We start from the raw sequence: 17,722 nt of genomic DNA on the forward strand, positions 1-17,722 counted from the left end.
AGCAATCTTCCCCTTGGTTAGGAGTATAGATGGCTTCCTTCAGAGATACTCATTTCTTCAGCTACAGAGAGTCACCTGATAAGGAAGCAAGGCACTCTCCCACCTCATGCCCAGGGCAAGAATATACTATATCAACAGAGAACTGATCCCTTGCCAGATGAAGACCCAAACTCTAATCTCTTCTACTGTAAACTAGCCCACAGAAGTCCAAGGTCACACCACCAGGTGTGTGCCTCTATACACCTTTCAGTAAACACTTATCTGTTCAAATAAATTCATTAGAGAAAGTTCAAAGAAGTTATGTTATAGAAAATCTTTAACTTCGATCAGTGTATATAATCTCTGTGTACTCTAAACTTATTTGTTCAGAATCCTGTTAGGATCGCTGGTGCTACTGATGCTGTACTATATTTTTTAGCTCAATATCTTAGTGACACCTAATGTTTGTTCCCTGTAATACACATGACGAATAAAGCATACCGATTTTTTAAAAGGTTTAAATGCTCACTTTTTGTATAAGAATATTTTCAAGTTTAAAAAGTTTTAATTGAATACAAAAATTATTTTGCATGCTAAATTCTTATACAGCAGTATATACTGTAACTTCCTTACTTAAGAAGTAAGCAACCAATTTGGTTTTTCTACAAACGTACTTTTCTTTAAAAGTTTAAAGACAAAAATACAGCAGCACCCAAATGTTCCATTCTGCTCCATTCAAAATAAAGGTCTTGAATGTGAGAAACAACTGTAGTTCCTCAGGAAATCTAAGAAAATATACAAATTCCCAAATTCCACATGAAGTACAGTCGGGTACATTGAGGCCTCTTATTTTACACTGCCACCCCCGAAACTGCAGGCTCTGAACTTCCTAAAAAAGGTTTTCTTCCTCCTCTTTAACAGAAAAGACAAATTGCGAGAAAAATTCCATTTCTGTCTCCCCCCTGTAAAAGCAAATGGTTAGTCCTTAACACAGCTTCCAAGCTGGTGTGCAAAAGTACTTTCAAAGAGAAAATGAAATTCCATTTAATTTCCTAAAATGTAGCTTGCTGCATAAAAACTACTCTCTTTCTCACCCAGGGAGGGATGAAAAGGAAAAATATTTTCCAGAAGGCTCTGTATTCTACAAAGAGGAGAAATTTCATCCAGTATGCGCACTGGGTTTGTTTTGAAGTATTGGACACACTAGATTTCATGAGTTAAGAATTTTATCACATACCATACTAAACTTTATTCTAAGTTCAAGAAATTTGGGGGAAATTTCCCAAATTAAGTCCATGTGCTCAAACCATTCTGAAACACAAATTGCATGCTATGTATGACAGAATAAAATTAAATCCATATGCACATACAGACTTTAAATAAAATTAAAATTGCAAATCATGTACATGACAGACACACATTGTGATTGTAAAATGCTATTAATATTGTCATGCTTGCATTCCTGGGAAATGTAAATCCTTTTCATAGAACAGTTGAATTTACCCTTCCTCCTTAGTGTGGACTTCTTTCCCCTATATTTATAGGATATTAACTTCTCTGTAATGTTACACGCTGCTCCAAATCAAAAAAATTACCTTTACAGCAAGTATCCAAATTAAAAAAAACCCTCAGATTTAAAGGTAGGTAGTTTAATATTTGGTGTAACTCACACTCTTAAATTAATCTTATGTTAAACCATTTTACACGTACAACATATGCTGTATCCTTCTACTATTTAGTTTAAGGTAATATAGTTTGTTATAAAAAATTAGATATGGCATAAAATCAGCATCTCAAAGAGGCTTGTTTTCTGAAGACAGAGTTATTATGTACTTACGGGTATGCTCCAGATCTGTATTCCATCACTGTACCCAATCATTAGCAGCAAAGGTGGTTCATTGCCAGTGCTATGTATCTCATGAAACTCCATATTCCTTGATGTATCTAAATTGGATTTAAATATCAAAATGAACATCAAGTTAGGACAAATTACGTTTAATGTCTGGTATACTGGACACAGTTTTTGAAATCCATATTCATATTATAATTAAAGGCACAGCAATGTGCTTTTTAATCCTTAACTCCTATAACTGAAAAAATAGTGAAAAAAATGTTCCTCTAGACACAAGTAATAAGATCTGTAATTAGAGTTTTATTTGAGAGGGTACAAAATACCAGTTTAGAGGGAGTGATGATGGGAAACTTCCTACACAGCATAAGAAAGGAGGCTATAACAAGAGGACTCAGAGGTCTTTGACATTCCTACCTCCTATGATTATTAGCACACGATCAAGCTATTTTTCTATAAGCACCATGAAATTCTAGAAAAGCACCTCTTCACATTTCACAATTACTATTCTGAAGCCAAGTTTACAAAATATATACAGTCTACAGTACTCTGCTACTTAAGAGATTTAGCAACAGAAATTATTAGTGCATTTAGAAGGAACGATTGAGTACACAGAAAATAGAGGGATCGGTGATTCCTTCTTCAGTACTTTTTCAGAGGTACTTTGTCTATTTAGGAAAAAAGAGAGGTCTTTTTACTGAGCAAATAGAATTATCTGTAAGCTACATTACTGCCAGTTCATGTAATGCTATCGTATGGACAAATCAGAAGAAAATAACAGAGGAGCAACAAAATAATAATTATAACAAAGATGACACTTATGTAGCACTTTGATGATCAAAGCTTTTTACACATATTATCTAATGCTCACAACACCCCTCTGAAAAAGGCAATTTCCATAAAACTATGAAGGTGCTATAGAAATATATCAAGACAGACTAAAATAACCAAATGTTTTTATACCTTGGCTAAGGCCGCTCTACCCTAAAGTTAGCAAGAAGCATAATGTTCTGAAAGCATGTAAACTTCTGACAGGCAGGGAGAAGAACTCTTCAGGATGGTACAAGAGTATAACCAAGACTAAGACGATTAAACTGAACTAAGGTAAATTTAGGATGAATATGAAAAATAAAGGTTTCATTGGATATGTTTGATTTTCTGTCATACTGTGGCAAGTGAAAGGACGTGGCAAAAGCCCCAGTGGCTGGGACATTTACAAATGCACAGCAAGGAAAAAGAAACCTACTAGAAAACAATCACGCACTGGCCTTGAGCATGAGGCAGTGAGATACACAAGCTAACCTAACAGGTCTTTTCCGTCTCTAACATCTATAAATTTGTGAACTAGGAATCTTTTTGCCATTCCAACAGCTATAAGAAGTATAACTTGCCCTACTTACCACCAGGACATGAAGATTCCCTATCATGTCATACTATCATGTTACATCTGGGATCAGAGTGAGCCTTTGCCACAGGAGTAAGGTGGAGGACACTGAGGTAACAATCAAGCTGTAGGAAACATCTGGAGGAGAGCTACAGCCTCTAACTTGTAGGACAGGCTTAGAGCTCCATGGTTAGTAAAAGCAAATTGATGTACATTGTTAACACTTCCATTAGCTACACCTCGTGTAGCTCACGAAAGCATAAGCTTTCGTGAGCTACAGCATGGAATGCATCTGATGAAGTGAGCTGTAGCTCGCGAAAGCTTATGCTCAAATAAATTGGTTAGTCTCTAAGGTGCCACAAGTACTCCTTTTCCTTTTATGACACTGCAGCCATTCAATATGTGTGCATGAAGCCACTGGGAGAGATAATTAGGTGATTCATGCCACAAACCTTCGAATACATGGATTAAAACAAAAAACATAGGGCTGAGTGTAATCCATGTATTCGTAGGTTTGTGGCATGAATCACCTAATTATCTCTCCCAGTGGCTTCATGCACACATATTGAATGGCTGCAGTGTCATAAAAGGAAAAGGAGTACTTGTGGCACCTTAGAGACTAACCAATTTATTTGAGCATAAGCTTTCGTGAGCTACAGCTCACTTCATCGGATGCATTCCATGCTGTAGCTCGTGAAAGCTTATGCTCAAATAAATTGGTTAGTCTCTAAGGTGCCACAAGTACTCCTTTTCCTTTTATGACACTGCAGCCATTCAATATGTGTGCATGAAGCCACTGGGAGAGATAATTAGGTGATTCATGCCACAAACCTACGAATACATGGATTACACTCAGGGCCTATGTTTTGTTTTCAACTGATCTGGATAGTGAGGGGGCCAAGGGACTTTGCTCTGGAATTTGGTGACTTCACTAATCCTATAACACCAGAGTTCGCTCACCTTCACATTTCAAGAAATTTGCTGAGTAAAGGCCTGTCTATTCACTCGGGATTTTACACAATAACGATTCATTCCTCGTTAGTAAGGAGTAGAAAGGGAGTTCTGTTTGAGCCAACTCTTGTCTAAACTGTATTTTTTTAATTTTGCTGTTTAAAATTACTGTATATGGGCCCAAAAGATATAGAAATAAAACTGAAAGAGGGAGATAAAACCATACCATTTAAGTCTGCGTTTTCAAATCTGACCCATACTATTTTTTCTTTTTCTTCTGTTGGTGGAGTACCACTGTAGGCCTACACACAAAAAAGAGAAAGGTTGAAAGAAAATGAAGTATAACATCTTTATTTTCTGCTCTCTGTATACAGCACATCGGGTAATGCAAGGAAAACAAGAACTGTTGCATATTCTTATTGCATGCGTGCAATTATTGCATACTTATACCCTCAATATTTCTGGGAGGTTTTGAGAGGAGTGGTTCCCTGGTCAACACATTTAATCTTAAATATAATTCAACTAGTGTACCAACACTTATTAAAGTAAAAAAGCGGCAAGACACACAACCAAAGACCTTCCAGGTACAGAGAACAAAAGCCAACTGGCTTCTAAGAAACATAAACCTTGTATTAAATTGGACAGAACAGATGATAGTTGTTTCTATAATCCTTGATTTTGACAGTTTAAACTATTTTTAAATAGAATAAAAAGAGGATCTTTAGAGAGAGGTATGTGTATTCCTTTAATTCCTTTTTGACCCACTTAAACACTTTATAAGCGAGGCTGAAAAAACAGAAGCCTTTCTTTCCTATGAAGCTCATTCCTACTATGACATTTTAATCATATACCTATGATTTTAATATAACCAAAATATTTAAGTTTGAAACAGAAGGCACTGTAACTAAATCAAAGCAGATCCATACTTCAGTTAAATATATTCTACAGATGCCCCCAAAGAGATGAGGTACAAGAGAAACTGGAATGAAGCTTCTTGGTGTTTCTAGACAACCTAAGTTTTACAGTTCTCAGGAGAAACTGCAGTAATCAGAGTATGAGCTACAGAGGCAATACCATTGTTTCCAAGTAAATTATTGTAAGATACTGTGCAGTATTTTGGATTAAATATGAAAAGAACTTGTATAATCACTATGTGCATGCTGGACAAGCAATAATATGCACTCAACATGTAAATAAAAAATTAGTGTTGGTATTATTTTTCAAAACAAAGCATGTTCCACGCTTACAAGGCAAATTGACTTGTAAAATATAACTAAGAGTGCATCTTTTTAACTATGGAGAAAAAATATCTGAGTATAAGAACAGGTTAAAACACAACAACAATTCCTTCAATAGAAGTTTGACTATCCTTACTTTTACATCATAGCTTGAATCACAACATGAAAAAATACATTTGGCAAATTACTAATAGTCAGAACCATCAGTGGGAAACTTTTCCTAACAGGAGTCAGGGTGTGCGAATTTCTTTTTAAAAAAAAAAATTCTAGCTTGTATAATTAACTATTATTACTATTACTAACTGATTCCAGCTATGAATCAATTCAATGTTGCCTTCCTGAGTGGACAGGTAAACAGTTACAGTTCCGCTACTACATCCACAGCTTTCCCACATACCAGGAGCATGAAATTAATCCCACTCTGATCAGTTTCAGCCTGCTACTTAGGACCCCCTGGGCAGCAGTGAAGTGACCACAGCCATACCAATTCATTCTGCAGTTACTTGGGAAAGCTAGAAACAACAGAGCACAAAAGAACCAGGGCTATTCTTAGGGGAGAATGACCCAAGATATGGAGCAGGGGAGAAAAGCAGAATGACAGATTCAGGTGTTTATCCCGCCTCACCGCAAGCTGGAGAAGGGGTAAATTAGCAAATCTCCTCCACCCAGCAGCAACCTGAAGGTTCTGAGGCAAGTGGAGAAAGGAACAGAGGAAAAGAGGAAAAAACCTCTCCTTCTCCTTTCCAGCAAATGTTAAACTTGCAAAACAAGCAGGTGTGTATCAAACTTTTCTGATGCCTACTAGCCAGACGTCGACACAAAAACTCATGAGTTCCTAAGTGTGGTCCAGAAATACCAGCTTGGGAGGAGTCCCAGCAATTAGGAGGGTTGGGCTTCCCACAAAAATGTGGTCTATCTACCTCACAAGTAAGCCTTTGCCTTTCATTGCTACCACTACCACATCTTTAAGTAGGCAGACAATGTGACCCTCTCTCGCTAGTCATATATGAGACATTTTTTAAGCCTTGTTTTTAAATACTTTGCCCAAGACTTTCACCTGACAGTGATTTTGGGTGCCCAGCTGGAAACACCTCAAAAGCACCTGATTTTCAGACCGTACGCACCTTCTGAAAGTCAGGCCCTTTTAAGGCGTCTAAGATGGGGGACCAAATAAAAATAAAAAAAAACTGAAGCACTCAAAATTACCAGTCAACCACTTTTAAAAATGTTGATCTTTGTATAAATTGGACTACCTAGCTGCAACTTACTTATACGTATTACTAGCACTGTGACGAGAGTGGGTTTGTTTTAGGCCCTTACCTGTGGCACAACATCTTGAAGAAATGTAACAACACTTTCCATATATGACTGTTCCCTGGAAAAGAAGAGTCCTTAATTACTATGGAAGTCTAAATACAGACATAAATACACTGACTATCACTTACCACTGGGGAAAATGATGCAGGCTATGCCTTAGTTTAGATTATCTGCAAAAGAATGATTGGCAACTCATTGGATAATAACTGCACAGAAAATTACATTTGCCTTGACTGGTGGAGAAACCTCCAATTCCAGTCTGTATGGTTTCTTTACAAATTTGTGGGGTTACATTTTGCTTTTTACACTATACACCTACTCAACTACATTTAAAATGTCCCCAGTTATTCCACTTAGAAAAATACGGTGTTACCCCTTGCTGGTGTGTAATTCAAGGTATAACAGAACCTCAGAATTACAAACACTTTGGGAATGGAGGTTGTTCAAAGCTCTGAAATGTTCATAACTTTGAACAAAATGTATTGGTTGTGCTTTCAAAAGTTTCCAATTGAACACTGACTTAATACAGCTTTGAAACTTTACTCTGCAGAAGAAAAATACTGCTTTTACCCATCTTAATTTAAATTAAACAAGCACAGAAACAGTTTCCTTACCTTGTCAAATCTTTATTTTAAAACTTTCCCTTTATTTTAGTAGTTTTATGTTTAACATGGTACTGTATTGTACAGTATTTGCCCTTTTTGGGGGGATGGGAGGGGGGAAATCTCTGATGCCCGATTGCGTACTTCCAGTTCCAAATAATGCATGCGGTTGACCAGTCAGTTCATAACTCTGGTGTTCGTTACTCTGAGGTTCTACTGTACTACACAATACCCATATAGTCAGGAAAATTTGGAACCCAATGACTTGATAAACTGCCTATCCCACACTGGTCACAAAGTAAGGGCACTGAAGTCTGTAAAGGATTAAGTCGTCTCTGACTGTCACATGTCTGGGCAAAGTGTAAAAGGAAGGGAAAGCTGGGTCAAAGGAGAAGGCTGTATCCTTTTCCCTCCTGGCTGGCTGAAGCAAGCAAAGCTTTTGGGAATTATTCTTCAGTGTTTTTCCATTTGCTTTTTGTTTTGCGATTGATTTGTGGACAATCAAACAAGCCCTGAAGAAAGGGCATTAAAAAACTAATAGCTGAAACATTATTTCTCTTCCTGTGCTGGGGAAAACTACCCGTCAGCTTACATATGCTAGGCACTATCCTGAAGCTAAGAGAGGCTAGAGATTTCTCCTATCTATTCCCGAGATAAAGCTGGCTAAGATTAGTGGGAAGGCATTTTCAGTAGAGGTCTTACACTGTGGAACTCACTCCTCTTGGCAATTCATTATCAGCTGCACTTCAGAGTGCAGTGGTGTATAATGCAAGGCACATTTGTTCTGATGGACTTTAACTAAGGCTTTTATTAAGGTATCTTACGTAAGAGAGATGAGAGTCTCTCAGATATGCTGTGTAACTGCTGAGCAACAAAATATGTGGACTCACCCCATAAGGCTGATGATATCTTTGTATAATGCTAGTCACCTAACTTGGCAATGGACAACATGTTCAGCTGCCCATACAATTTTTTAAAAGTTAGTGGTGATTCTAAATTTTATTAGAATTTAGAATCTCTGCATCCAACAACTTTGACATACTTCAGATTAATGATCATTTTGGTACATATTCAATCTGTTTTAACATAACTACTTCAGCGTTAAGTCTTGAATTACCAATAGCAGCAAATACAAGTTGTTGCCACTACTGCCCGTGCTGCTGGAACAAAGAAATCCAGATTCCTGCTACCAAAAGGCTCAGCCACTTTCCTTCTAAATAAAACTGTGTAAATATCTTGTCCACATAAAATGTTGTGGACATTCAGTACTTGGAAGCCTTTGTTCTCTCCAGTCATGACAGCACTAGGGGAGGAGACGTAAGTTTCTGCGTACACTTGTATAACAGGACAGTCCTACAGCTCCATGAGCATCACTTCTAAATGTAACAAGTTGCCTGCCCTGTGAAATGAAGGCAAATCTGAAAAATTGTTCCTGAAGATCGAGAAACAGTTTATTCCAGACCAAGACTGACAAAAGTGGACACAAAGATTATTAAACTAAAGAGAGTTTATCATAGTAGTTAGAGCAGAGCACTTTAAGACAAGACACCTGCTTTCTATTCCTGATTGACTCATTGTCAATAATCTTGGCCAGGTCATGATCTCTGTCTCTCTATAAACTTGTCTATTCTACAGGATAATTAAAACATAATTGATGTTTATGTATAACAGCCTTAACAAAAGGGTGGTAATGTCTTCATTTCATAAATGTGTGCTGATGCTTTCCAAAGTAGATCTTTAATGAGTAAGCCAAGCAGGCACGTTTTGGAAATGTTTTGTTCAATGTATGTACACTAAACCTCTCTTGGAAAGAAATTAAGCAATGGTTAGCAGACAGAATGCTGAAGGCTAAGAACTTCTGAGACAATTTCTTCTTTGATGTACTTAAAAAAAAAAAAAAAACCTCTAATTAGTTTTTAGCCAGGTAATTGATAAATCAGTATTTGAAGTATGCCCCAAGCTAGCTTCTCTTTTGCATATGCTTCTCTTGTTTTTGTGAATTGTTAATATATTCTGCCATTTGTTTGATAACCTACTGTTTCAAAATGAGGGCAGGAGGTTCAAGCTTGTAGCATGTTACCCAGAAAATTCAATTCTGAGATAAAGAATGAGTGATGTACCCATAACAGAGATATGCAGGTTGGGAAAACAAACTGGAAAATAATCACCACACAAAAAGTACATAATCAAATATTCTTATGGAGTTTTTCTTTTTTAATTATTGCTTTTCCAGAGAACAAGCTCACTCCACAGAACAGGTTACTACAATAAGAACTGCATTTGGCAAATTTGCAAGATTTCTTCTACAGGCTTCTCCTCCCTTCTATGAAAGCTTAGGTTGCAAAGACCCAGTTGTTTATGCAACTCAGTGAGTTACAGGAACAACTGCATTTTATTTGTTCCTGCTAAAAAAATCAAGTGAATCCTGAGATCTAAATAGACAGTCATCCCCATCATTACCATGGTTCATGTTTTGACAGCTCTTGTAAGTAAAGTACAAGTTGCCAAAACATACATGATATTGCAATGCAATACCATAGCAAAAAAAACTAGCCAGCAGCATAATGCCACCACTGAGAAAATTTCACCCATTCTGCTACAAAAGGACTTAGGACAGGCAAGTTTTCTGGTTACTCTAATTGAGGATGTTCACCATTCAATCATTGACATGTGAAGGTAACTTAGGGAGACCTGGCAAAGGTAGGAAAGTCTGTTACGCACTGTATTTTTTTTTTTTTTTTAAAAACCTTCACTGTACTTGTCTTCTCTGTTCTCCTGAGCAAGCAGTACACTGACATCCACAGCAACCTCACTTATTGAGGCAGTGCAGATAACAGGAGCTTTTATACTTTTTAATATAAGAATGGAACGGAGGGAGACAGCAGTGGCGGGGGCGGGGAAATCTACAAATGCCCACTAAGCACAAGTTTGTTATGACTCAGTTGTATCTAGTGTCGAGTTTGTTTAGCAAGCAAAATATGTTTTGCAGTCATTTCTTGTTTATATATAAAGTGTTCAATCATCTACCCTGTAACTTGTAAGGTTGGTGAACATTTTGGCCTACCAATCTCAAATGTATCCCTTTCAAAGAGAATGCCTGCTGTGTATAATCTTGTAAATCTAGAAAGAGGCATTTATTTACTTTCTTTTCCTGGAAAATACTGAGCACAACAAAACTGTACTGTTTATGACAGGAAGTTGCTGCTGATTTTGAGAGGACCACGTATTTGTTGAACAGGAATATTCTAGGGATTTCAAACAAAGGTAATTGGACATCTTCTAAAACATGCTTACGTGACAGCCTGTGGGCGAACCACAACTCCCCCTGTACATCGGCTAGGGCGGCGAGGAGATTCTGTTGCCATCGTTGCTCTGCAGATACCTATGGGCAGTAGATTTTTTTTAAAATAATTATTTATGGGGAAATGTTTATTTATATTAGTCAATTTCTCTAGCTAGCATGACTGTAAGCTCTTCCCTCAGATACATCTAAATCACTATACTCACTTCTGGCACTGTTTAAATAAATCTCTGCTTGTTCAATATCCCAATCTACACCACAGGAAAAAAGGGAAAACAAAATCTTGCATGATAAAATGAGTTTTATTTAAAGAAACCATGTATTATGTAAACTGCACATATGCACCAACATCTTAGGAAAATATATAACAACAAATTTTATAAATACACTAACTGCATTACACCAGCTTGAGAGCAGCATTTCATCATGAGATACTGACCAGGAAAAATACACACATAAATTATAGAAACATAGACTTTTAATCACAATGAATATGCTCTTGGGAAACAAGACATTCAGTAAGTAATCACAATGGCTAGGATTAAAACCAATGCATAAGATTTCACAAAACAAAAGCATTCCGCTTTTAGTTGTTCAGAACAATTCAGATCAGTTCTCTTATGCAGAAAAACAAAACAGTTTTTTACTCACAGGGCAAAAGGCATTGACCAGACACCAGTAATTATGACAGGTCCTAATCACGCCCCTCAACAGCTTCTATCATCCAATTAGCAATCTAGCAACAACAAAACAACAACAGTTGAATCCAGGTCACTGCAACCACATTACCCAACATAGTAGTCATTACTTAGTGTTGCATGTGTGCATGGTACTTTGTACAGAAAATAAAGACTGTAGATGAAATCCTGACACCATTGACTTCAATGGGGCCAGGATTTGATCCATGTTCCAAGCATTTTACAGTCTAAGAGACATGGAGGAGAGGAGTTGTTCCAAGCCCAGTGGTACATCTGTAGCAGCCAGCGCCTGCTGTCATTCAGCCACAAGCACTGTTACCTGCAACAGAACTCCAGCTCTTGTGCCACCAGAGTCCCAGGGTGGAAGAGAGCCTGAAGTGCAGGGCTATTGGGAATCATCAGTTCAGTCTTGAGAAAGCCCACTGGCAATTCTTGAGCCGGGAAATTGAGCCTGACCAGCCTCCCACACTTGTGATCCCCAAATTGCCACCCAGATACTACAGCTCACCAGACCAATCCAATTTATTTTACTCCTCCATACTCAGACACCTTCATTTTCCCCGTCTCTCCCCTCCCCTCACCCTCCCTTCCTCTATCCCTGCACATCCCTCTATCACATCCTTCCTCACCCCTCCCCTACCCCATCCCCCTTTCCCAGACCCTTCCCCTTGCTCCCCCAACCTCCATCACTCCCTGCCTCCCATCCCTTCTTTTTCCTCCCTTACCCCACCCCCTGTCCCATCCCCCTTCCTGCCATGCCCCATCACCCCACATCCTCCTTTCCCAGCCCTTCTCCTTCCTTTCTTCCCCGTCACCACCGTGGCTGTTCCCCTTCCTCCCTACTGCCATCACCACCCCCTTCTCTCCCTTCCCTGCCCCTACAACCCTTCCCCTTCTCGCACTTCTGCCCCTTCCTCCCCTGCCCCCACCCCTTCTCCTCTGCCCCACCACTCTTCCCCAGACCCTGCCACTCTTCCCCTCCCTCCCCATTTCCCACCCCTGCTCCCTCCTCCCCTGCCCTATTCTCCTCTCCCACCCCGGCTTTCCCCGCCCCCGCCCCTTCTCCTTCCTCCCCTGCCCCATCCCCCTCCTCCACCAGTCTCCTCCCCTTCTATCTCCCCGCTCCCGTTTCCCATCCCCCCCTCCCCGGCCCCCCTCACCTGCTGCGTTGCTCCTTCGCCCTGGCTCCTCACTGACAGTGTTTGGGACCCTCTCGGGAACTGACACCTGGCACACGCTGACACCAACAGCCAATCACCAGGCGGGAGAGGCAGGCTCCTCCGTCCTGTCACCCAATCCCACTCCCCGGTATGGAGCAGTGGGCGGGACATCGACGATATGACTGTCGCCTGCACCCGCTCACTGGCCAGAGTAGGTTGAGAGAACAGAGCGCAGCCTGGGCCCGTTTAGCTTTGTTTACATCCAGATCTCGCGAGAGCCATCGTGAGACCCCGACGCACGTGCAGGGAGGCAAAGCCCAGGATCCTGTCAGTCACGGACCAACGGCCAATCAGAAGGAAAGACCTTCGACCCCACCCACATCAAGGCGTCAGAATCCTATTTTACCGTCAGCTTCGTCATTACGTAATCCCGGAAGTGGCCTGGCTGAGGCAACAAAACCAAGGACCCCGCTGTCTCCGGGAGGGTCCGCTCGTCTCCGGCCCAGAGCGGGTAGACTCCGCCCCGTCATGGGGTGGGGGTGGGGGCGGGGGCGGGGGCGGGGTGGACCGGAACAGTCCTAGGGGCGGGGGGATAATGGCGGAGGCTTCACAGAACCGGGGGGGGTGGGGGCAGAGCGGGACGGCGGTTGAGCGAGGCCAGGCTGCGAGGGCCGAGCCGAGGCGACCGAAGAGCGGCGAGGCCTGGGCACGGAAAGGGGGTGTCACAGCAGGACACACACACACACACACCCCCGCCCCGCGGACAGGGAGCGGCCCTGTCATAACGGGACAGAGCCGCCCGAGCAGCCCGGACGCGTGTTTGGGCGGGACACAGCTCCACCCGCTGCCCCCGGGACGCTCCTGAGCTAGCGTCCCCAGTGCCCTGAGCCGCGCGGCGAGCGAAGGCAGCCCAACGAAACCTCAGTGAGCAAGACCGGCTGCGGTGACATCAGGGCTAAAATGGCCACTCTGGCCGAAGTGGGTTTCAGTCTACGAGAGCTTATGCGTCAATAAATTGGTTAGTCTCAAAGGTGCCACAAGAACGCCTGTTCTTTTTGCGGATACAGACTAACACGGCTGCTACTCTGAAAACTCTGGCTGAAGCATCCTGATTTTTTAGGCGATAGATGTCCTCCCCACTTCCGTAAATAAATTCTGGGATCACCCTCTCTGGGAACCTGCTGTGTGTAAAACAAAAACCTGACAAACGCTGCCTTCAGATGGCATACGCCAGCTTTCTCACAACAGTCTGGTCATGAGAGAGCTGAGGGATACAGCTTGGAAATAAAATGTCATACTCAGAACAAGCAGTTGCATCCCCCTCCCCATACATTTACAAGATGACTGCAACTCTTGTAGAGCCACGTGTCACCAATAAGGAAACTCATACTCAGAAACCACAAATGATAACACCACAAGTTTTCATCATCCAGAAAGATTCAATTGTATGATTACTGATCTACATCATTAGATACAAGAGGGAATGTAAGTTAGGCCCTTGACCGAAAAAGAAGAGGAGAAGGTCCCTAACTGGAGCAGATGTAGTATTTCTCAAATGTAGCCACATCTGGCCACCACGGGGTTTTCTTGCAGCTACAGCCCCCTGGGTGGTGGCAGGGAAGCAACAGCCCCTCCCCTGCGGCTGCCAGCAGTGACTGGGCCGTGGCCACCTCTGGGGGAGACAGCAAAGCTGAAGGAGCAGACAGCTAGTGTGAGTTCCCCACCTTCCTAGGGTTTGGGCTTCAGCCCTTGGGTGGTGGGTGGTAAGCTCCACCTATGGGGCTTTGAGCTCCATCCCCAGGCCCCATCCTCTGGGCAGAGGGGTTGGGCTCCATTTCCTGCCTATGAGGCGATTGGCTCTGGCCCCGGCCCTGAACTCACCCTCCCCAAGTACCCCTGATTCCTGCTGCCTCACTAACCACTTCCCCATCCAGGGCTTAACTGAGCCCTAGGCTTAGTACATCTGCTGTGAAAAGTGATGTTTGTTTGTTTGTTTGTTTGATATCACCTTTCACAGCAGCCTTACCCGCTAGCAAGTCTTTTTTTAAAAAAAGCAACCAAAAGACACAATAAGAAAAAAAGACAAAAACATACAAAGCACCTTGTGTGTGTTTCTATTCTGTTTAGATCCAGTAAAGAATAGAACAACTGTACATTATTTTTATTACTGAGTCTGCAAACAAATTACAATGATTTGGACATGTATATGTGAATATTTATTTTTCCTGAAGTTAAGTATTGTAGGAAAAATTGTCAGAGAGGCCACCAGCAAGACTTGGTGGCCGCACTCTGACGCCACCAAAAAATTTGTTATGCGAACCCCTTATGCTGAGAAGTACAAGGTACTGCAGTCACAAAACTCTTTGAGATTGGGTGTGAGCATGCCCTTCAATTAACAATTGTCAGGATGAGTTAATCAGAAGCCCTCCACTTAAGACAAAAAGGGATTGTGAATTTGTCCAAGAGTTTGGGCTGAGTTGATGGTGGTCTTTTGTTGAGTGGTGTTTGTGTGGGTGCAGGTGGGAAGGCAGAAGAGGAAAAGCAAGCAAGCAAGCCAAGCATTAACTAGTGAGTGCAATGTGTGAAAAAGCCAGGCAGAGACTTTTAGGGTCTGTTCAGTTGGCTAAAGAGACTGGGGGCTGTAAGCTAATGAACTGTTCCTGTTATGTCTGGTTTTTCCTAGACTCAGAGATGGTGTAGGGTCCTTGTAAATAAACAAGATTACATCCAAGAAAATACCATACTCCATCAATTTGTAACCAGCTAGAACATCCCCAAAGCCCCAAACTTTGACTACACAGGTCAAACAGGGGCAATGCTTCTAACAAACCTATCCTGTAGAGCAATATTAGGTACGTTTGGAGTTAGAATATACAAGGACACTTCCTTCCGAGCCTGAAGAAATGTTCAAATGTTAAGTTCCTATATCTGTTAACTGTCTCACAACAGAGAAATGCCCTTACAGGAAGAGAGCTGAAGTTTCTGGTTGAATAGGTTAGACTACACAATGGTGACTTGAATTACACACACACCCCCTAAAACCACTAGCTGATACACAGATAACTTCCTCCTTGCACATACTATAATTTTGTTTCACAATGAAAAATGTTTGAAGGCTATGACTCAACAGGCCTAATTCGATTTACTGCTGCCACTTAAGGAGAGCTGTCAGCTGTAAATTTTATTTTTTCTTTATCCTGATTGACTAATTAACTTATGTGGAGGCAAATGACATCAAAATAGGCAAAGCTGACAAAAGGGTAAGCTCTAGCCAGTTTACAGTAGCAATCAAAATATATTTTAAAAAATGGAAGGGAATGATTGCTCTGGGGAATCTCTGTTTGCAATTGCAAAAGTTTTATTTGTACTATACTTCTTCCTTTCAAATAATTCTCTTTGCTTATTTTATTCAAAACTTAGAAAGCAGACATTAAAGTGATGACATCTGCTGCTGCAAATGGAGAAAACCCTGCAGCCCTAAACAAGTACTATGGGAAACAGGAGGTGGGGGGGGGGGTGGTCAGGGAAAAGAGGTCACACTTACCTGAGTGCATGTGCTTGATGATATAGTCAAATTTTGCTTCAACATATATAGTCAGAAAAAAGTGAACATGTGCCAGTGAATACAAAGTCTTTTTTCTTCAGTGTATTTCCATGTAACTTGTGATACAGATTCACATAATTCTTAATGTGTTACAGCTGGGTTTTCCTTGTGGCAAGAAAAAAAGTTATCCTTTTAAAAAAAAAAAAAAAAAAAGACTGACATCTCACCAGTCTTTTACTACAAACCTGTAAAAGCTTGTAGACTGGTGAAGAGTTGTTTGAATTCCCTGGCAGATAGGCAGCTAAGTAGGATCTGTTAAATGCTTTGAAATTTAGAGATGAAAAATGCAATTATTCGTTTAACTAAAAATGGTTTACTAAGCAAGAATCAAATTAAAACCAGCAGTTAACATTTTAGACTTATAATATTATAGATCAGTAAGTCAAATATAGCTACTCAATTGCTAGTTAAAAACTGCTTTTTCGTGTATGAATTTCTGTGCAACAGTAAAAATCATCATCCCTAGTAAAAACTGTTAACCATGGGTTACAATCCCATAGTATGAGAAATAATTTAAGGACCAACCTAGACCATACATTAATATTTATATCTGTAAGAGATGTTATTACATTCCTTGGATGAAAGAGAATTATACATCTTCAGAAAGCCTATGATTCCATTTGGGGTTTCTGTAGCCATAGTAACATGTAGGTAGCAGAGCTAATTTTAGCCTGTGGGTTTTATTGTTCCAGTATTAAAGAATTAGGTTCCAAAAATATAATCCTGGCCACTGATGTAATTCTAGAATACTGGCCTTTTCCTTGCGCATTTAAAAGCAAGTCACGTGTAGGAGCCTTCTGACCATAATATATCCACCTAACACAAACACATTCAGTATAAAATGCCATAGTGTATATTGGGTCCATAACCAAAGCAGTACATGGAATGTTCTGCACCATAAAACGTAAAATTAGAATAAAGATAAAGCAAGCATGATGATTAAAGAAACTAGACAACAGAAGTGACCAGCTCAGAAAAACATGCCCCCCCCCAAAAAAAAAAAGTGAAAAAAAAGGTCAACTGATCATAAAAATACTGACCAAAGTGAAAGACTGCTCATACACAGACAAATAGGCTTTGGTGGACACCTTTAGGGAAAAACACTCTACAGACTGGGTTTCTAAACCAAGAAGTTCTTGCGCACAGCTCAACAAGACCTTGAGAGAAATAAAGGCCAACCCAATTAACTCCAAATGCCTTAGAAAGACATAGCAGGACAGAATTTTAACGCATTACCATAGAATTAATTTTTCGTAGTAATTAAAGATGGAAGGAACTTAAGTCGTCAAGTCAAGTGCCCACCACTAGTACATGCTGTTTGAGTAAAGCAGGTTGATTGAACGCTGTATTTGCCTATGTCCCTTTAAAAATTCTAGATGGTACTATAGGAACAATACAGATCTTAACTGCTAACTGAAAATGCAAATACAGTAAAATTCTGTCAACTGAGGAGTTATGCATTACCAGAAATCTGGTCAGTCAATCTATGCACTACCAGTATTGTTAGTGACTCAATAAGTTTAGCCCAAAGTACCATGTTAATACTAACATGTTGAGCAGGGAGCTAGCAAAATATGTATACGAACAATGTTTTGAAAAAGACTAGTAATTACCTCATTCAGTGTTGTGAGGATTAATT

At 40.6% G+C, this 17,722-nt stretch overlaps 1 protein-coding gene across 12 annotated transcripts in view; it reads right to left on the minus strand.

Annotated features, from left to right (window-relative positions):
* The window catches only part of BCAS3 (BCAS3 microtubule associated cell migration factor), a 499,958-nt gene extending 487,211 nt beyond the window's left edge, over nucleotides 1-12,747 (minus strand). For 11 of the 12 annotated variants that reach the window (XM_077836612.1, XM_077836609.1, XM_077836606.1 and 8 more), the window contains exons 1-6: nucleotides 12,480-12,747; nucleotides 11,273-11,357; nucleotides 10,615-10,702; nucleotides 6,722-6,776; nucleotides 4,390-4,465; nucleotides 1,817-1,923 (exon numbers count right to left, since the gene is read on the minus strand). In XM_077836612.1, coding sequence (XP_077692738.1) covers nucleotides 1,817-1,923; nucleotides 4,390-4,465; nucleotides 6,722-6,776; nucleotides 10,615-10,685 — 309 coding nt within the window. In that variant the 5' untranslated portion in view covers nucleotides 10,686-10,702; nucleotides 11,273-11,357; nucleotides 12,480-12,747. Of the gene's footprint in view, nucleotides 1-1,816; nucleotides 1,924-4,389; nucleotides 4,466-6,721; nucleotides 6,777-10,614; nucleotides 10,703-11,272; nucleotides 11,467-12,479 lie in introns of those variants that run through there. The other variant, XM_077836607.1, reaches the window with a different exon arrangement.
* Nucleotides 12,748-17,722: the final 4,975 nt, after the last annotated feature.

Source organism: Eretmochelys imbricata, chromosome 17 (assembly GCF_965152235.1).
Source record: "Eretmochelys imbricata isolate rEreImb1 chromosome 17, rEreImb1.hap1, whole genome shotgun sequence".
NCBI classification, from domain to species: Eukaryota; Metazoa; Chordata; order Testudines; family Cheloniidae; genus Eretmochelys; species Eretmochelys imbricata.